This window comes from Miscanthus floridulus, chromosome 9 (assembly GCF_019320115.1).
Source record: "Miscanthus floridulus cultivar M001 chromosome 9, ASM1932011v1, whole genome shotgun sequence".
NCBI classification, from domain to species: Eukaryota; Viridiplantae; Streptophyta; class Magnoliopsida; order Poales; family Poaceae; genus Miscanthus; species Miscanthus floridulus.
In genome coordinates, this window is record NC_089588.1 from 39,469,859 (window position 1) to 39,491,683 (window position 21,825).

Here is a 21,825-nt window from a genome sequence, read left to right on the forward strand (position 1 = left end):
TCCAATTTACTTTTTCTCTTACTACAACAGTCAGATTTATATTTTGTTCCTTCTGCACCCACAAATCGAGAATACACATAAATATATACAACAGGATCACACCCGCAACTTGGATGTTGTAACTAACGATTGAAAAAGAACATAACTTCCAAGGGAAGAAACTGTCTGACATAATGAAACAATTAGTAAAGTCAGATATACGGACATCTTTTGTTTAGGTTTCATTGGAGAAATGCTGTAGAAAATGTCTTGTGATCTCACAATAATGACTTCTCAACATTTTGTAGAACACGGAACTTGAAACCATTGCTTCTTCATTTGATTTGTTACCAGATCAGGGTTTGATTCATAGTATTTTCAAAAATGAAAAGATTTGTGGGAAATGGAAGCTCAATTTTGCAGCCGAAATGGTAGTTCCAAGTTTTGCTTCTTGTGGAGCCCAAAATCATGGACAATTGCTTGAATAATGAACACGCTGTTCATATTGCAAGGTCAGAAAACCGGACCAATTTACAAACACCTGGAGTGTGGTAAAGGGAGCACTTACCCTGTGAGAGGCATAATAACTTATTACATTAATATATGACTGCTGTACTAGGATCCTTGGGAATCCAGAGATATAAGAGCAACGCTAATGATACAGCCGGCTGCTGGCTGTATGGAAAATTACAACCAATCTATCAGCCCACTTATAGCCCACTTGTCCCACTTGTCTGTCTCACAGAACTTCTTGATTCTTGTGCATAAGCTGATTGTAAGTTTATAGCCCACTTCTCTTCTCTCTCCTCTAGACCTCTACGCATTAATATATGACTGCTGCACCAGGATCCTTGGGAACCCAGAGATATAAGTTGCTACGAATCTGTCTGTACAGCAGAATAGCGGCTGTCGAAGGCCTTTCTGTGCCAATTTTTCAAATGATCTAGAGGATCATGTGCTTGGGGCCTTGGGGGGTGTAAGCCTAGCTGAGAACAGCACACCATTGGCCATCGGCCTCTCCTACCAGGCTACCACTGATATGTGCTTCGAAGCTTCAGGGAAGAAGAAAGACGCTGCAGCAGAGGGCACAACAATAAGTGGGTGATGTTCAGAAGCTGCTGGGCACAACCTGCAGTTGAACTCCATGCCAATCCAGCTAAGGTGGTTGATCTCCCAAAATTCTAGGATTGAATCAACGCAAAAGCGACTTAATCTTTTGATCTGGTCTTAGGGCAGCATGAGTCAAAACATGGAAATGACAGTATGGTCAACAGTTTATCCTCAGCAACCTGCTTCACAACTCTCTGCTCTTGTTGAGGCGCGCTTTGCGCACTGCTTCTTGGATATTCTTTTCATGCTCCTTGAGCATCCGCTCCATGTTTCCTTTTGCTGTAATCATTGAACCTGAATGCTGATATATTCTGCTTTTGCCCTCGTACCTCTGATCAGATAGAAGTATAGCAAACAAGTTGTTAATGGTAGACAAAGAAAAACACCAAAAATACTCTGATGTAATGTCAAAAGTTCTCCTGCCCTGTTCAAGAGGAAAAAAATGTCAAAGCAGCAAACTTGCTCCAATAGAAAAATAAGTCAATATGTGCAATGTCCACGCAAACTCTATGCATCTCAGCTTATACAACAATTGCAAAATATTACATAAACAAGCGCAATCCGCAATCGGTAGCATAGGATTCACATCATTGCAGAACATAAAACCTCTGTATCCATTGAATCTGGAACTAACCAATCCCAAGAATTACAAAAAAAGAAATTGTATATCCGTGTCAACAGAGCAGAACAAAATACTTTGAGAAATAGTAAGTGGAAAATATGATGGTACCAACCACAATTCTTTCGTTGAGTACAACAGTATGTAAAATCAGTATTTAAGAAGTACTCTACTTACCACAACTGGGCCCTTCGAGCCCAGGTTGCTGTTCTGAGAACCAAGTACTTCATTCCTTGCATCAGCAGATTCAGGTCTAATCATAGCAACCTTTGTTTTCTCGCTTGCGAAATGATTTCCATCTGTTTCGACAGATCGAAATCCACTTACACTCTCAGCTGCCTTTCTTTTCCTGTTGAGACAAGAAGACAATACATCAACATAACCAATAATTCTTCTTGATTGCAACCTCGCACACCCTGAAGCCAATAAGAAAATATTAGGAAAAATGGTACCTCATTGCTTCTTCCCTTCGAAGTCTAGCATCATACTCTTTACTTGGGGGATACTTTGGTAGGCTTGAGGGGCTGCAAGCAAGTGGTTTTTTCCTGAAAAACTACAGATTTTGGATCCATGCATTAGGTGCCACAGTACAAAAATCTCCAAAAGGATGTCTTTGAATATCAGACAGCTGATCAATTTGTATGGACCCAGACTAGGTTTTGAGAAACTACCTCTGAACTAGATAGAAAATCACAGAAAGAAACCACTGTAAATTTCCCCTGGAAGCGACCCAAGTACTTGCACTTCACATGATAACATGTTTCGACTGGTAGTCAAGCACAGGGCAATTTCAGCTCAGTGACCAGGCACACTAGTTAGCATTAATTAATCTTTTAGGGGAAAGGTATTGACTAATTTCATTCATAGTAAGGGTTTTTTTACCCTTTTTTTCTTCTTAATATAACGATACGCAGCTCTCCTGCGTGTTCGAGAAAAATATGATTTATCTTCATACTTTGAACTAGTTCCTAATTGATGCAGAAATAGAGTTTCTTATTTCAGCAGTAGTCATTAAAAACTCACGAAAACTATCCAACTTTCACTACAGTTAGGCATATATAGAAAGGGAAATATATTTTTTACTGGGGAAGGTAGCATCTGGTTTGAAATTGTCAACTGAGCCTCATTGGTGGTAGGAGGATAACTGTCCAAATACTAGTGTCCTTTAGAGCCCTATTTGTTGCTCTACTGCAATTAAGGCCATAACTTTAAGTGCTTTCGTATCATTAAATTTGAACTACTGAAATAACAAACAAGACTTCAGAAGCTGTTGCATGTCATATTCCAAACCAACAAAAAGGTCAACAGTGACGAGTAAAAGGTGTTTAGAACTTACATCACTTCGGAGAGCCTCAGCAGCTGTTCCACGAGCATCTGGTTGTAGTGCAAGCAAGTTATCTAGAAGAACTAGAGCTGATTGTGGAAAATCTTTAAATGTCTCAGCAATGCACCCACTATACTGGCAGCTGGGCTTGAACATCCCAGTCTGTGGTACTTCCAGTTTACTCCAATAGTCACCAGAAGGTGATCCACAGAGCTTGAAAATTTTGTGAAGTTGCTCCACCTACCATAACATTGTTTGACGAAATCACAATACAGACTAAACGAGCATAAGGTAAAATTGTGTAAACTAAGATACTGGTATAGCCTATCCTGTATCATAAAAATTGTGACAGTTGCCTGTACCTCAGTTCTTCCAGGCAAGATTGGCCTGCCAGCAAGCAGTTCTGCAAAAATGCACCCTGTACTCCACAAATCCACAGAAGGGCCATACTTGGTAGCACCGAGAAGAAGTTCAGGTGGTCTGTACCACAATGTTGCAACACGGCTAGTCAGTGGTTGCTGATTGTCAGGATCAAATGAGGTTGCTAGACCAAAGTCCGCAATCTTCAGAACACCATCATTATCAATCAAGAGGTTGGAACTCTTTAGGTCCCGATGCAGGACTCCATTGCTGTGGCAATGATCAAGGCCACTGAGTAATTGCTGAAATAAACATTTGACCTGGATTCGTGTGAAAATATTTAAGTTCATGTCACCTTTACAAATGAACCAGGATAGTATGACAATCACCTGTGGCTCAGTAAACTTAAGGCCTGGAGTCGCAGCAAGACCAACAAGATCATGTTCCATGTACTCAAATACAAGATACAGGCTTTGTGAAACAGAAGATGTTATGATCCCTTGCAACTTGATGATGTTTGGATGATTGAGTTTCCGTAGAATAAGAATCTCTCTAGCCATAAAGCGCACGCTCTCAGGCTCCACATTGACAAAACGCACCTTTTTGAGTGCGACAAACTTGCCAGTTTTAAGGTCTCGGGCTTTGTAGACACTGCTATAAGTTCCTTGTCCAACCTGCAATTGGAAAGAAGTTAAATAGTTAAAATAAAAGGACAACAGAAAAGGTTAGCTCCAAGAAGTAATAACATTGAAAACTAGTACCAGATTAAGCAACTTGTATCACCATATTAACAATTTACCTTGTCTAATTTCTCAAATGAATCTGGTCGCCGAGGGTACCAACCTTGTACTGCCTCTGGTGCCACATTTATGAGCCAATCTGGCCATCCAGGTTTCGCATGTTCATCTGATAATGGCCTAGCTACATGGGGGACACCCAATTCCAACTTATTCCCATATTTTCCTATTATGCCATTATGCCCACTGCTGATCCATATTTTCAGTCTATGGTGCATGCTTGGTTTCCTATGGTGGCCAACAGCTGAAACTGACGTCTCTGCATTGTCCAACTTGTAACTAGGAGCAAAACCATTTTCTTCTGGCTGAGAAGTGAGCACTTCAGTATTTCCACCATTGGCAGTTGCTACAGTTGCAGAATCATTACTAGTAGATGGTGTGAAGAACCATTGCCAACATGTGCATCCAGTGGTTTCGCTTCCTGAAGTTGTGCCATCATGTTTTTTAGAACACTTAGGACAAAGGTGACTTAGAAGCACGTTTATGCCCTTCCACTTGACTGAATGCATCGGATGTGTATTAACCTTTGCAGCTGATTCTTGGCGAATATCTTCATTACCACAAAAATTAGTGCATGAAGCCAGGCACTCTTGGTCCAACAATAGCCTTGATGAAATTCTTATTCAAAGTTCCAAACTAGTAACTATTAATGAGGTCTTTATGCAATTCTATGGAGTCCAGACTGGTATTTCCTTGGAATTTCAGAGGGGGGAAACCTAATTACAAGAAACTCCAATCATACATTAAATTGTCATTCAGAGAACTGACTAAAATTTAGATGTATAGATTGAATGTTAACAATGACTGATGTCTATCTGCCACCCACAAATTGTACAGTTCTATCTCCACAACCCAGAATTCAGAAAAAGATTCTTAGGAATTCAGGCAATGATGAAGAAAAAAATATCACCTTCTAGGGCCTGTGTCTGGAACAGACAATTCCTGTGATTCCCTATATTTACTCAAAGGCATCATTGGGGCTACATAAAGGGGAAAATAATTTTCTTCACCATGATCAATACAATTGAAGTTCTCCACTGCAGCCAAAAACATGTAACACGAGGTGTAGAAAACCCAAAACAGGACCAATCGATATCCATAAGCATTAGACTGGAATCCCAAGCTAAAGAGGCAAGGAAGGGAAATGGGCTAATAGCGATAACAGAAAACTGCAATTTCCTAACAAGACAATTAGGATTTACCTCAGAACTTGATTCCTTGCTCTTCTTCTCCTTTCAAGAAAATATATTGGCAGCAAAAATTGAACAATGTTCCCCACCTTCCCCTTTCTCCATTCTAATCGTCAAATGGAGGAGAGAAAGGTGGGAAAAGTAATATGCAAAACAGAAGTTGGATCAGAGTTAACTGCTCCATGATATGCTTTCTTGTTTCAAGATTTCTTTAGCTTTTCTCCCTTTTCTAGTCTAACAAAGAAAAGTACAGATAATTTCAAGAGGGAAAATAAATCACAATCTAAAAAAAGAGGGAAAATAAATTATCCGCACAACACTTGGAGCAAGCAGGGAAAAAATGAGAGGAGGTGAGGATTTCTCGAGGGCTAAATTTAGATTGCATCGCTATTTCTGGTTTTCTCTGTTCCTTTTATAGATATATATTAATAATAAGTCAACCAAACTATCATCAAGCATTCTAGGAGGGGGAAGACATTGGAAAAAGAACGGGGGAAACTACATTACCCAAGCCCTGACCTCCACAGCATCGGCGTCGGACCTTGAGGTTACGAGCTCCATGGCGCTTCTTTAAGGACAAGCCTCCATGGATGAATACCCTCTGCTATGGCCGTCACTAATCCGCGACGGCGGCGATGATCTTCTTCACCGGCAGGCGGCAGTGCAGCCATTCGATGTCGCGGGTGCGATAGGCCACTTGACGGGGACGGTAATCCAAGCTGCAGCAGATCATCTTCCAGGTCCTCCGGGGAGCTCCGGCCTCCGGCGACAGCTCGTCTTCCCTGAGTGACCTCCGGTGGTGGGCTGCAGGCGGTGGCGACGCTTAGCTTTTTGTTGCGGCCCAAGTGCGGCTGTCACGGGCTCAGGGCACGCCACGAGGCCAAAAAGGGCCGAGCTGGCACCGGACGAACACCGGGCCGTGCTGAGCCACAACGTTAGGCACGATGAACGGCCCAACATGGCAAATAAAATGAGCTATGAGTGGGCCGGCCAAACACGGAAAGGCTGGAAAACGTTTTTTTTTTTTGGAAAATCTTCATTTGACCTCCACAACTTTTGTCAAGGTCTGATTTGTCCTCATGACTACAAAAACCGGTTTTTTACCTACTCCAACTTTTGAAACCATTTGAATTTGCTCCTTGGACAGTTGACAGTTGGCCAATCTAAATGGCACCACGTAGTAATGAGGGAGCTAAATCTAACTAAATTGAAAGTTGAAGAAACTAATTAGACTTTATCAAAAAGAAAATTAATTGTAGAGTTTTTTTTTAAATATCCAATTTTTTTTAATGAAAATATGCAATTAAAAATCTTGATATCTGATCTAATCTTTGTAAATTCATAGAAATGGCCTCCTAAAATTAGGAAAACCCAGTTCCAATCTTTTTCCTAAAATTATACACTGCCTTGTGGTACCTAGTTTGAACAATGAAAAGTAGGAATTCTAATGGCATCTTCAAATAGATAAAAACATGAATTGCAGTGTCATTTTTAACAGTACACAATTCTTTAGCACTATACTGACATCTCCTCAATTACTGACATTTGGGTATCACTGCTCAGACATCAGCCAACGTGACAAATTTGGACGGAGAGAGAGCAAGATCGAAGGATGTGAATGAGTGAGGAGCCAGCGTGACTTTGCATCTGCGCTCCTGCTTCGAATAGCTGGCTCTTGACAGGCACGACCTGCACAATTGTATAACAGAGGGATCTGGATACAGTGAGCAGGGCAAGGAGACCAAAACCAACAGCGAACCAGTCTCTAATAGGTAATTTTATGGATAAGCCAAAATTGTAGGTCACCTTGTTTGGATTACTGAAAGAATTTTCATCCATCACATTGGTTGATGTGAGAACAGTGGCGGTCGATCGCAGCACATCAATGCTAGATTCAAGTCCAGTTGTGGAGATTGTGACTCTAGCAGCATCAGATTCGAAGTTTACAATCTGCAGTGCACAAGAGCTTTCGGAATTAGTACAAGTCCGAATCCTGCAGATATAGGTTAGGATGAAAGCAAGAAATTTTACTTGCCTTTACTCTTAGGAACGAACGATTCTCTGAATCCTTCCAGGTAATTGCAGACGCTGCTAGAGAATTTGCAGAGCTGCCGGAACTGATTGTGGTTGGATGAACCATAGCACCACTAGACTCGCGGAAAATCTTCTGCATCCAGAAACTAGGAGTCCCGTAATGATGCCAGGTGTTGAAGACAATGACGTCTGGGTTCCACCTGTTTTTTTTTTTTTTTTTTTTTTCAAACACAATTACTGAATGCCAGATCAACAAGAACAAAAGGAAACAACAATGAAAGCATAAAGCCATTAATACTAACTTTTTCTCAATATCGTCATTTACGAATAGTGGAGCATGACAAGCCATCTCAACAGCATCACTGCCAAGGATAAAACACATTGGCAAGGCAAAGAACCCAAAAAAGATCATCTTATCCTCACAATAAAAAATGATTTGTCACTGGAACAAGAACGGGTCTAATTCCATCAGGTCAGGGAAATATATGACCAGATACAACAAGATTCAGGTGTGGTCACCGAGTAACCCACATATAAAAATCTTGTTAAATACTGTAGCATGTTTGAAGAGAGAGATATGCCACCTGTTCTTCTCCAGTCCAGTAAGGAAAGCAGCTTCTGCTAATGAAGCAAGAAGAGTTCCTCTACCTGCGTCAGTTTTCCAAACTGCATACTCGCTGACAAAAGCCTGCACCAATATCATGTTTAGGAAAATATTTACAATCTACCCATGAATATGATATGGGTTTCGCAAATAAGCAAGAAAATAAAAATAAACCAAGTTTCTAGTTGTTTCCAGACATGAGTAACATCAAACATCACAGCAATCACTTCTTAATAAGATCAAAATAAACCAAATTTTAGTTGTTTGTAGACATGAAAGTAACATTAAACATTGCAGTAATCTAATCACTACTTAAGACATACGTAGTTAGGAGTGCAAACAGCAACCCGCAATATATTAAGCCTATATGTGAGTTTGCGGATCAACCCGCTTGCATCCCAATATGTAGTCCCCAATTTATCTAAATGTGATGGATGAAAATTCTTTTAGTAACCCAAACAAGTTGATCAATTAACTTAAGATCGTCATATGTAGTCACAAAGGGAGCACTATTTCATCTCAATTGCTCCCAAAAATGAAGTGGATTGGAAGGCACTAAATTTGGGATTTACCTTGGGTCCACTGCGGGTTGACTTGTCAAATGTGTTCTTCATGGAAAATAGAGTCTTGGCGTCGGCATAGACCTAAACAGAGGTATGGTTGGAATCTAAGAGAAAGCAAGTTGACCTTGACGATGAATAATGATCAATCACATAATATATACTGGGAAATAAGAGAAAAAGATAGGGCAGAAAGAAATTTACATGGAAGTCATATATATCAGCAGGATGATCAAGTGGTACAGATGAGCCATCACAGTTCGAAATCAACTGAATGTCTGGATAGGCCTCTCTTATTGCATTGTAAAACTTGAGGTAATTACCTGTCCAATAGCAGTAGAGAATATCTTGTAACTAGAAGTACGATTCGTCTGCAAAACTACATGATTTATTTTGAATTTGTGCACTACCATTGGGAGTTACGATCAGTTTTTTTTCCACTCCCCCCCCCCCCCCCCCCCCCCCCCCCCCCCCCCCCCATATAGAAGGTAGGACAGGTACTAGGAACTGTCGTTGAAACATGGGAATGTTAACCAAAATATTGACTCTATGACCAACCTTGTAAGGAGTGACCTTGGTCGAATCTACACCAATGGTATTAAGGTTGACATTTATTAGCTTTGCCTTGGGAAAACCACCTCAAGACTTCACAATTTGTCATTCTAATATTTACATTGCACTTGTGCCTATTATTTTTTTTTTCTGTTTTTACAACTTTTAAATTTATATTTTCAAGGACACAACCATATATTACTATGACTAAGGCCTGTTTGGATCCCATCCTCCTATAGAGCTCTAAAAACTATAGAGCACTTTAGCTCACTTTTGAGATCTAAAGCTCTAATATGAGGTGAGCTAAAGTTGAGAACTAATTTTAGAGCACTTATTTGAAGATTTTAGCTCTAAAGTTTAGAGGACAGATCTAAAGAGGCCCTAAAGCTAGCTTGCAAATGTTTTAGATAGAAAACATAGATAAAGGAAGCGAGAGAAGTGACATTTACTACTCCATCTGTCATCAAATATATTGTACCCTAAAAATTCTAGAACAGATTATGGGCTAACGCAAATAACACATGTAACCCTCCCTTGACTATAGAGTGTTTATCATATTTTAAACCTGATGGTAGACACTAATGACCGGTAAGCATGCGATTTAGACTTTTGGGATTTAATTCACCTAGAATACCTTGTAATTTGAAACAAATTTAGAATGCTTCAATTCCTTTAGTTTGATGATGAAGGGAGTATATGCTAATTTGAGGAAATAACAATGATTTAAATTAAATTTTGGTATTTGAATATATTATAATAATTTAATAAGTACTCCCTCCATACTAAAAAATAAAATTGTTTTGGACAATGACACGGTCTCCAAAGTATAAATTTGACTTCTTATTTTTATAAAAATATCTATCAAAAAGTGATATATGTATATTTTTATGAAAGTATTTTTCAAGACAACTCTATTCATATGGTTTTCACATATCCAAACTCAACAACTTAGAAGTTATTCATGATTTATATTCCTAGTGTTTGACCCAAGCCTTATCCAAAACGACTTCACTTTTGAGCACGGATGGAGTACAATTGGTAAGCACTGGCAGCATAAAAAATAGTAGACTCTTTTATGAAATATAACAAAACCATTTTCTTATGTTTCTAGTCTTGCAGAATAAGGGCCTATCAGGAATAGGTCCACGGAATTTCAACTCCGCTCCCACATATCTAAGCTGAAGACCCCAGCTCCACGAACTCTAACTTCATGAAAAAAGTGAATCTAGAGGTTAAATCCACATTTTTTAGTTCCTCAATGCTACTCCAAAAACATTAGTTTCAAATCTTGTCATGGTGCTACGTGGTACCGGGTAATTACCCACCACCACAACGCCTTACACAAGTCTTCCCCGTATCGCTTCATGTTCTATCCTGCAGTCTTGCACCCTCCTCTCTTTACCATTCTTTTCTTCGTGTGATATGAGCACCCCTAGTCCTGGAACCCTAGCCGCCACCTCGCCTAACCCTAGCTGCTACACATGGAGTTGGTTGCTACACTATGGAGTTTGTGGAGTGGAGCTGAAAAATTCACAGAGCGGTTAAGCCCAATCAAAATAATTAGATTTATAGCATAGAGAGAAGTTGGTTGATCAATTGTTTGTTAATTGCTTTTGTATTGATAGCATCACCCAACTATGTTACCTTCTCTGTAATTCAACTTATATTTTAAAATAGATGCAATAAAAAAGTACTCCATCAATTTACCTTTGTAAAACTTTCTCTCACAATCTTCATTTCCAATTGCAACATACTTGACTGGAAATGTGGTTTAGGGTGCCCCATTTTAGCTCTAACAGAGCCCCATGTTGAATTTGCACTGCCCCTAGCATATTCTAGGCTGTCCAATATATCCTGTGCAAAGATAAACAGTTCCAAAATACTGAAGCTAGGTACTAAATCGTGTAGAAGCTTGGTAAATACAAACATGAGAGTGAAGGAACAAGCCACCACGACATATATTTCAGTAACAATTAAGATGGGAAGAATTTTGGCATCATTCATGCAGACTGGTCCTTAAAAGTTTACTATGCTCAACAAAGAACTAGCGAGCTTGAGCCATACCTTCACAAAGGGGGTAATAGTAGCAGTATTAACTTCATCGTTGTAGCTGATTCCTGAGTTTAAGATTGAACTTTGCATCAGCTTAAAAGAGTAATGGTGTCTATGATCTGACAAACCTAAAAAGCATTACCATTGTTGAATACCCAGATTGGGGCAGCACCTATGTCCTCAGAAAGCTTTTGTATGGATTTCAAATGTAATAATTAGGTGATGATGTGAGAAAAAAAGAGAGGTTGAAAGTTGAAACAGTGCAATATTGTACCTGAAGAAATTCAAAATATCCAAGACCATCATCGGTCCAGTACTGCCAACAGTCTCCGAAGTGCCCTGGCCTCTCTTCCCACGGACCAATGGATTGTCTCCACCTGAATGCATTTCTTAGCCAACCACCTTCCACAAAGCAACCCCCCTACAATATTTGCATGCAATGTGTAAATTGTTTCAAAGACATCTGAGCATATAACAATACATCACACATGTCCAGTCATCAAGAATCCTATAAAAAAACAAGCATACCAGGAAATCTTAAGAATCGTGGTTTTAAATCCAAAAGCATGGATACGAGTCCGTTACGAAAACCGTGCCCCTGTACATGTAGAGAAATTGGCTGTTAAATACTCAGATAAATAGGAAGAAAACAGAATTTGTTGCTATGAAGATGAAGCAAGTCCTAACATATGTTTGTTTTCCGAAAGTAAGTCCTAACATATATATTGAACACACCAAGGTCACTCTGGTCCAAGATTTAATGGCACATGACTGAATTATTAGTAGTACTGAATAGAGCATGAAGCAAATCCCTTTTGTGTTACAGGGGACCATATTTTTCTTGTGCCAGGCAGAACTAGTTGGCCACTGCATCATATTTACAGGTTTAATTAGTACAATATTCATCTATATGTGTTATTATTAAAAATTTACACTTCCTATTTTGTCTGGTTTATGTTTTTTCAGAGTTACAGTATTAAGATCCAACAAAAACATAATAGACCTTGTATGTGTCTGCGGGCATGAGTGATACTTGGTCAAACCACACAACTCCTTTCTTCTTAGATGTTATTTGAAGCCTTGAGGTTCTGTTAGTTCCTTCAGCAACCAATTTCTTCTCCACCTTTATCCACTTCGACTTCCCTGCAACTCTGCATAACCAATATTTTAAGAGAGCGTGAAATCAAAGATCCTCTTTTGGTCCAAACATGAGAAAAAGATACGAACATTATGTTAACTGAAGCCAGACTTTGCAATCCATCAGAGCTTGTTAGTGAAACTGTCAAGCATGTAGTTTTTGGCGACTTAACGTACATAACTAGATTGTATGCCTTCCCATCTTCTATGTTCTGGAAGTACAAACGTTAGCATTATTGATGATAACAAAAAAAGTATGGAACAGAAAATCAAAATATACTGAATATTCGTGAGAAAACCAAATAAAACATTAGAGCACTGAGGTGTTTTTAGGGGAAAACACTACCATGCCCCAGAATCCTGGGTTGTAAATGCCAACACCACCAGATGGGCAGTCATTGCAGAGGACCTCCATCCTTAAAGCAACTATGTTTCGACTGAAACATGACGAACGATCAGTCTCTACAAAAATGGAGGAGTCGTCGCCAACGATGAGCCAGGGGTCAATGTTTGAGGGAGTATTGGGGCCTCCTGCTTCGAAACCTGAAGCAATAAATCCAGAAGCTGGTTATGGTAAACCTCAAATTCTGAGCATAGCTGTACAATGGACTTCTGAAGCCCAAATATACATGATTGATCTGACAGTTCTGCTTCAATCATTGATATATAGCTAAATTACCTCTGTTACTAACAAGTTCTGCCCATATTCCACCAGCTCCTCTGTCATGTGCGGGCGGGTGTACGCCCGGCGCAGGCGCGCCCGCGACATACGCAGGGCGGCCGAGCGTGCGTCCCAGGCGCGGAACGCGCCCAGCGAGGCCGATCAGGCACGTCGTGGCTAGGAGGCCTCAGTTGGAAAGTTATCAGGATTAGTTCCCTTATTATTATTAGCATCTATTTGTTACCTTAAGATTAGGAGTTTGTTTTCCTTTTGTTGGCAGCCGCAAGGCTATATATTATTGTAACCGGACTTGAAGAAATTAAGCAAGATTGTTATCTTATCTTCCATCTAATCTCAAGCCTGCGGTAGAGGGGCATAACCTCACCGGAGAAGACGGCCGAAGGCTACGAGCTTCGCAGCCGAGGCCCTGCGCGTCGAGGGTTTGACGCCCTTGACAGCCTGGTATCAGTGGTCAGCCGCTCATCCTCTTCGCGTTCACAGTCCGCCGCGCCAGCACCCTCCCGCAACCAGCCGCCGCCCACCCACAACCCACCCACCGCGCCCAGTCAGTCGCCGCCCATGGCCGAGCCTACCCTGACCGATCTCTTCAACGAGATGAAGAAGGTGTCCGCCAAGATCTCCACCCTGGAGGCCGATGTCGCCTCACTCAAGGAAAAGGCGCCCACGGCTGAGAGCACCGACAACCGTCGCGCCGACAATCAGCGCGATCTCGAGTTCCATCCGAAGCACAAGAAGTGGGATTTTCCCCACTATGATGGCACGTCCGACCCCATGCCGTTCCTCCACAAGTGCGAGGCGTACTTCCGGCAACATCGCACCATGCCGGAGGAGCGCGTGCGCATGGCGGCCTACCACTTGGACGACGCCGCACAGCTATGGTTCATCCAGCTGCAGGAGGACGAAGGCACGCCGTCCTGGGGGAATTTCAAGGATCTCCTGGACCTGCGCTTCGGTCCCCCCCCCCTGCGCTCGGCCCCCATGTTCGAGTTGGCGCAGTGCCGCCGCTCCGGCGCCGTGGAGGAGTATGCCAACCAGTTCCAGGCCCTGATCCCTCGCGCTGGCCGGCTCGACGAGGCGCAGCGAGTCCAACTCTTCACCGGCGGCCTCGGGCCTCCGCTCAGCAACGCCGTCCGCATCCACCATCCGGACACCCTCGTCGCCGCTATCAGCCTCGCCCGCCAGGTCGAGTTGATGGAGCTGGACTGACCGGCGCTTCCTCCCCCGAGAGCAGGCGCGCGCGGGCCACCACCGCCTCCACCGGCCGCGGCCAGAGCCGTCCTGCTGGGCCCGCCGCCCCTCCTGGCTCTCCCTGCACCGTCGGCGGCTGCGCAGCCGGGCCGACCCGAGGGCTCCCAGCGCTGTCTTACGCAGGAGGAGATGGCCGACCGCCGTCGCCTCGGTTTGTGCTTCAACTGCAATGAGAGGTACACCCGTGGCCATAACCGCTTCTGCAGGCGCATCTTCTTCGTCGAAGGGGTCGAACTGGAGGCCGAGGGCGAGGACGCCGCCGTCGTGGACAACGCCGAGGCACCCTGTTTCTCCCTGCAGGCGCTGGCCGGGGTGCCGATGGCGGGCACCATGCAGATCACGGTGGGCCTGGGGCCCCTGAGGCTCGTGGCTCTCCTTGACTCGGGCAGCACGCACAACTACATCGCGGAAGACGCAGCGAGGCGCTCTGGCCTGCCCCTCCACCAGCGCCCCCGCCTTACGGCGCTGGTCGCCAACGGGGAGCGCGTCGCGTGCGAGGGCGTCCTCCGCGCCGCGCCCCTGCTCGTCGACGGCGAGTCGTTCTCGGCCGACCTCTTCGTCATGCCGTTGGCAGGGTACGACATCGTCCTCGGCACACACTGGCTCGGCGCGCTCGGGGCCGTCGTCTGGGACCTCAGCCGCCAGCGCCTGTCGTTTCAGCGCCGTGGCCGCACCTTCTCCTGGACCAGCGTCGCCCCACCGTCGTCTCCGGCACTGCGCGCGACACTCGACACCGACTCCCTCCTCGAGGCGCTGCTGCTCGCGTACGGGGGGGTCTTCGCCGACCCGACCGGTCTGCCCCCTGTGCGCGCGCACGACCATCGCATCATGCTCAAGCCGGACGCGCAGCCGGTGGCCGTCCGACCCTACCGGTACCCGACGGCCCACAAGGATGAACTGGAACGCCAGTGCGCCGCCATGATGGAGCAGGGCATCGTCCGCCGGAGCGACTCCCCGTTCTCGTCGCCCATCCTCCTCGTCAAGAAACCGGACGGGTCGTGGCGTTTCTGCGTCGACTACAGGGCGCTGAACGCGCGGACAGTCAAGGATGCCTTTCCCATCCCGGTGGTCGACGAGCTCCTCGACGAGCTCCACGGGGCTCAGTTCTTCACCAAGCTGGACCTGCGCTCGGGCTATCACCAAGTCCGCATGCGCCCAGAGGACATCCACAAGACGGCGTTCCGCACCCATGACGGCTTGTACGAGTTCCTGGTCATGGCGTTCGGCCTGTGCAACGCCCCGGCGACCTTTCAAGCCCTGATGAATGATGTGCTCCGGCCGTTCCTCCGCCGCTTCGTTCTGGTATTTTTTGACGATATTTTGATTTACAGCACGACGTGGGCGGACCATCTGCGACACCTCCGGACCGTCCTCGATACACTCCGCCGCCACCAGTTGTTCGTCAAGCGGTCCAAGTGCTCCTTCAGGGCGCCCAGCGTTGCCTACCTAGGCCACATCATCTCGGCGGCTAGGGTGGACATGGACCCGGCGAAGGTCCAGGCGATCGTCGACTGGCCCACTCCTCGCTCCCCCCGAGCGGTGCGCGGCTTCCTCGGCCTCGCCGGATACTACCGCAAGTTCGTCCACAATTATGGGACGATTGCGGCACCGCTGACGGGCCTGCTCAAGAAGGAAGGCTTCTCGTGGGACGACTCCACTGCAGCGGCGTTCGCGGCTCTCAAGGCCGCTGTGACGACGGCGCCCGTGCTCGCCATGCCCGACTTCGACAAGCTCTTCATCGTCGAGTGCGATGCCTCTACGTCCGGGTTCGGCGCCGTGCTGGTCCAGGAGGGCCACCCCGTCGTGTTCTTCAGCCGGCCGGTGGCGCCCCGCCACTCCTCGCTCGCCGCGTACGAGCGCGAACTGATCGGGCTGGTCCAGGCGGTCCGGCACTGGCGGCCGTACCTTTGGGGGCGGCGCTTCATAGTCAAGATAGATCACTACAGCCTCAAGTACCTCCTCGACCAGCGCCTCGCTACGATCCCACAGCATCATTGGGTCGGCAAGCTCCTCGGGTTCGATTTCTCGGTGGAGTACCGGTCGGGCGCCACCAACGTCGTCGCCGACGCTCTCTCGCGGCGCGATCAGGAGGACGGGTCGCTGATGGCCATCTCCGCTCCTCGCTTTGACTTCGTCGACCGCCTCCGTCACGCCCAGGCCACGGATCCGGCCTTGGTCGCCATGCACGCCGAGCTGCGGTCGGCCGCCCGTTCTGCGCCGTGGGCGCTGGTGGATGGCATGGTCGCCCACGCCGGGCGCCTGTACATCCCGCCGGCGTCGCCGCTGCTGCAGGAGATTGTGGCCGCCGTCCACAATGACGGTCACGAGGGGATCCACCGCACCCTCCATCGGCTCCGACGCGACTTTCATTTTCCCAACATGCGTGCTTTGGTGCAGGAATTCGTCAAGGCCTGCGTCACCTGCCAGCAGTACAAGGCTGACCACCTGCAGCCGGCCGGCCTGCTGCAGCCGCTGCCGGTGCCATCAGCGGTCTGGGCCGACCTTGGCATCGACTTCATCGAGGCGCTTCCCAAGGTCCAGGGCAAGACGGTCATCCTCTCCGTGGTGGATCGCTTCAGCAAGTACTGCCATTTTATTCCTTTGGCACATCCCTACACTGCTGAGTCCGTCGCCAACGCCTTCTTCGCCGACATCGTCCGCCTCCACGGGGTGCCGCAGTCCATCACGTCGGACCGCGACCCAGTCTTCACATCGGCGTTCTGGCAGGAGCTCATGCGGCTCACCGGGACAAAGCTCTACATGTCCTCAGCCTTCCACCCACAGACGGACGGCCAGACGGAGGCCGCCAATCGGGTCATCGTCATGTACCTGCGATGTTTCACCGGCGATCGCCCCCGCCAGTGGATCCGGTGGCTGCCGTGGGCGGAGTACACCTACAACACCGCCTTTCAGTCATCCCTGCATGAGACCCCATTCCGTGTGGTTTACGGCCGGGACCCGCCGACCATTCGGTCCTACGAGCAGGGCGAAGCTCGGGTCGCGGCCGTCGCTCAAGAGATGGAGGAGAGGGCCGCCTTCCTGGACGACATTCGTGTCCGTCTGGAGCAGGCCCAGGCGGTCCAGAAGCGCGTCTACGATCAGCATCATCGTCGCGTCATCTTCACCGTTGGGGACTGGGCGCTGCTGCGTCTCCGGCAGCGTGCTGCTGTGTCCATGCCCCGTGCGGTGCGTGGCAAGCTGAAGCCGCGCTTCGTTGGCCCGTATAAGGTCACCGAGGTCATCAATGAGGCGGCCGTGCGCCTGGAGCTACCCCCGGATGCCCGTCTCCACGATGTGTTCCACGTGGGCGTCCTCAAGAAGTTTGTGGGGTCGCCGCCACCTGCTCCACCGGCGTTGCCGCCCCTCTCCAACGGTGCCGTCGTGCCTGCGCCATCGCGGGTGACACAGGGCCGCCTGGCTCGTGGAGTTCGCCAAGTCCTCGTCGAATGGGAGGGTCACGACCCCGCTGCAGCCTCCTGGGAAGACCTCGACGATTTCCGCACTCGGTTTCCTTCGTTTCAGCTCGAGGACGAGCTGGACTTCGAGGCGGGGAGAGATGTCATGTGCGGGCGGGTGTACGCCCGGCGCAGGCGCGCCCACGACATACGCAGGGCGGCCGAGCGCGCGTCCCAGGCGCGGAACGCGCCCAGCGAGGCCGATCAGGCACGTCGTGGCTAGGAGGCCTCAGTTGGAAAGTTATCAGGATTAGTTCCCTTATTATTATTAGCATCTATTTGTTACCTTAAGATTAGGAGTTTGTTTTCCTTTTGTTGGCAGCCGCAAGGCTATATATTATTGTAACCGGACTTGAAGAAATTAAGCAAGATTGTTATCTTATCTTCCATCTAATCTCAAGCCTGCGGTAGAGGGGCATAACCTCACCGGAGAAGACGGCCGAAGGCTACGAGCTTCGCAGCCGAGGCCCTGCGCGTCGAGGGTTCGACGCCCTTGACATCCTCCGTGGCCCATCTCCTGCAGTATAACCTGGCTAGTTATTGCAAGAAGCCAAGAACACAGCTAGGGATCATGTATACTTGGATTGATCCGATTATAAGCAATAAAACTTGGTGTATAGCAAGAAACAGCATCACCTCAAAAAACACCCCAAGGAATGTATCAGGGATCTTTCGAGCAAGCTTTGGTGAGGCATCGACTTTGAGGGTTACCATCTGCGTTGAATTCAGACCTGATGCTGCTAGACATTTGCTGGCTATGCAGACAATTAGGAGCAAGAAGTGGACGACGGTACGGGGGAGTCCTTCCTTGGAACCCATGTGCTTCAACCTGCGAAGTCTATTTCTGTCAGTACGTCTATTGAATAAATATGGGAAGAACTGAAGCTGCTAAGAGATATCAGCTGAGTTGGGTGGAAGATTGCAATTAAAGTAGTACTACAAGCTAAGTACTGAGTGAGACATGGCACCTCAAACTTGCCTGAACAACCAAGTAGGACTTCAACAACACAGAGCAAGTAGCTAGGCCAGGAGAGATGGGGGTCTTTTTATAAGCTCCTTACCATGAGGCAACACAACATCAACTATCGCAGCAAGCTATAAATAGGTGATTCATGTCGCAGTCATCTCTTGCATTTACGTGAATGATCACACTTCACAGTTTCACAGCAAGCTAGCCGTGGAGTGTGAAGAAGCCATGCAGAGAATTACTGAATAAGTCGTGTGGACACGTTCACACCACTGACTATTTAGTCAAGTGCAAATGATGTTTGGGAAAAGAAAATACTTTCATACAACAGAAACAGTTTTCAGGTAGCAGTCGGTAACGTGGTCTGCCCATAGAAATATTTTTCCATTTCTCGAAATTGAAAATCAGTCCTAATTAGTCATACAATTTTTCACACAAAATATAAATACGTGTGTTTCTTAAAATTCAAACTCATGACCCCTTGTATTGGGCAAGCCCTTTCTACCACCATGCCACATACCACTTGTTGTGACCAAGTATTGAATGAATATTTGGCCACCAAATGATCTTGAATGAAAAGTTTTCAACAATGAAGTTTTACATCTCATCGAGAACTGTAGCTTTGGTATATGATGTGTCTATTTGTTAGAAAAATTTACAAAAAAATAAATATAAAAATCAGAAAAATAAGACATATATTTAGTCCCATAAACGTTTCAAATGAAAAAAAGCCATCAAATGTGAAAATACTCAGAACTTCAAAAAGGTAAGCATGGTACTAAAATAGTTGGTGCTAGATTTGGATTTTTATTATTTAATAAATATATTTGGTTAAGGGTAAAACTGCAATTTCATTCTCTTCGATAAGGGGTAAAACTCAACCTATCATCCTGGAAAAAAAATGGGTGGATACCCCAGACTCGGTGCATACTGCCGCTCGATGGATACAGCAGGATGGCCACTACAGATGACGACGTACGTGCATGTGTGCCTTGCTTCAGCAAGCAATGTTTCTTGCCTTCGCATGCAAGCATGCTGCACTCAACTGTGTGATCTATGTTGAAGTATTCTAGCGTGTGTCGCTGTATATCACTCCTGGTTGTCACTGACTCATGAGGACCACCGTACCTTTTAGGAGTCCTCGCTCTCGATCTTCTTAAGGTCAGTTTCAAAGGAAGTTTTGTGTACTAATTTTCAATATTCCTACGTGTTGAAAACAATATAAATAAGTTTCATCTTCATAAAGCTCACGCACTACAGGAAACTGGGCAAAGGACGCTTTGCCTGCCTGACTCTCGTAAAACTCAGGCACTCGGCAAAGAATTTCTTTGCCGAGTGCCGGGCTCTCGGCAAACATGGGCACTCGGCAAAGAGTGCCAGGGGGCAAACGGCATCCATGGCCGTCACCTTTGCCGAGTGCCTGCCGTTCGGCACTCGGCAAAGAGCTGCCACGTGGTAGGCTCTGGGGCCACCAGGCCGGCTGGATTTTGCCGAGTGCCATGTGGCCGGCACTCGGCAAACGACCTCTTTGCCGAGTGCCAGCCCTAGCACTCGGCAAAAAATATTTTTTTTGGTTTTGGCCGCCAGTTTTTTTGTGAAGCATTCCTACAGTACCATGATCAACATGTTCAAATTTGGCACATTTTTAGTATATTTTGCTATATTTTTCACTTTATTTCGATTTGTTGAATTTTTCCGGAAAATGTAGGTTTGAACTGCGGGTGCATCGAATATTCGATTTGAATGATTCAAAAAATGATATTCTTGTTTTTGAGTGTAAAGTTAGGCCAAATCCATGAACTGACCCAAAATTTCGATCAACGTGCGCACGGGGCAACGCCACCATCTTTCGTGCGGGTGGTTTTTTAATTCTAAAAAATACAAACGAATTCCGAAAATCGTGAAACTTGTCGAGATGTCATGATATCGTATGCGTATGCTGTGGTAAAAATTTGAAAAAGTTTCGAGCACGTTGCACGTACGATGTTCACAAACCAGTACTCCGCCTCGCCCCGGCCCTGCCCCGGCGTGCCGCCCTCGGCCCCGTCCCGGCGCCGCCCCGGTCCGGCCCCGCCACACCGCCGCCACACCGCGCCTCGGCCGCGCCCGCCGCCCGGCCCTGTCCCGACGCCGCGCCGCCCGACCCTGCCCCCGCCGCGCCGCGCCGCCACACCTGCCCCGGCGCGCCGCCTCGGCCCCGTCCCGGCGCCGCCGCGCCGTCGCGTCGCCACCCCGGTCCGGCCCCGCCGCGCCGCCGCCCCCGGCCCTGACCCTGGCCGGTCGAAGAAGAGGAGGAAGGAGAGGAAGGAGGAAGGAAGAGGGGGAAGAAGGAGAAGGAGAAGGAGAAGGAGAGGAGGAGGAGGAAAAGGAGGAGGAGGAGGAAGTGCCGCCAACCAACCCATCCCCGACGCCCAGCCATCCTCGCATGTCGTCGACCACACCTCGCTCGGCGGCCCACCAGTCCGTCCACGCCGTCCTAGGTACACTCTCTTTTCTCCTTTTTCCTTTCTCGTAGTAGTGTAGCCGTGTGTTGTGTTGTGTTGTGTTGTGTTGTGTTGTGTTGTGTTGTGTTGTGGTGGTGATGGTGGTGGAGGTGGTGGTGTGGTTGTGGTGGAGTAAATGGAGGTGTTTGTGGAGGTGGAAGTGGTGGTGGGGTTGTGGTGGTAGTGGTGATGGAGGTGGATGTAGAGTTGGAGGTGGAGGAGGTTTTATGGCTTCATAATTAAAGTATATGGTTGTGATGTATGCTTGTGGTGTTAAATGTGTACTTGTGGATGTTTGTGTGGTTGCCGGCCATCGTGCCGATGATTTTTTGCAGTTTTTGGGAACCTCACCGTGCAGGGGAGGTTCTGCCGATTTTTTTTTTGGAAATGACAGTATTTTCTTGTTTTGCAGAGAAGAGCGGATCCGGAGTAGCCCCGCGCCGTGCCGGTCTGCCTGCACAGCGTCGCCTCACCACAGCACCGCCACCCTAGGTATAACCCCTGTACCCGTACCTTGGTCGTAGATCTCGTCACCCAGTTAGGCGTCTCCCGTCCGAAAGAGATATGGTTCCCACCGTATCTCTTTCAGATTGTCCACATTTTTTGGACAGCCCATGGATGCGTAGATGGGTTAGCTTCCATGTTCTGCTCCCGTCCGAGTCAGAGTTTCGG

General features: G+C 46.9%; 1 protein-coding gene and 2 pseudogenes across 1 annotated transcript; 1 reads left to right on the plus strand and 2 right to left on the minus strand.

The window, feature by feature from the left end:
- Positions 1 to 227: 227 nt before the first annotated feature.
- On the minus strand, positions 228 to 6,206 carry LOC136483663 (probable serine/threonine-protein kinase At1g54610; annotated as a pseudogene).
- Positions 6,207 to 6,938: 732 nt separating this feature from the next.
- On the minus strand, positions 6,939 to 18,695 carry LOC136483667 (alpha-L-arabinofuranosidase 1-like; annotated as a pseudogene).
- Positions 18,696 to 20,653: 1,958 nt separating this feature from the next.
- LOC136479689 (uncharacterized) lies at positions 20,654 to 21,586 on the plus strand. The gene is made up of 2 exons (XM_066477465.1): positions 20,654 to 21,130; positions 21,566 to 21,586. Exons 1-2 carry the CDS (start codon positions 20,654 to 20,656, stop codon positions 21,584 to 21,586), a joined length of 498 nt encoding a protein of 165 aa, XP_066333562.1.
- Positions 21,587 to 21,825: the final 239 nt, after the last annotated feature.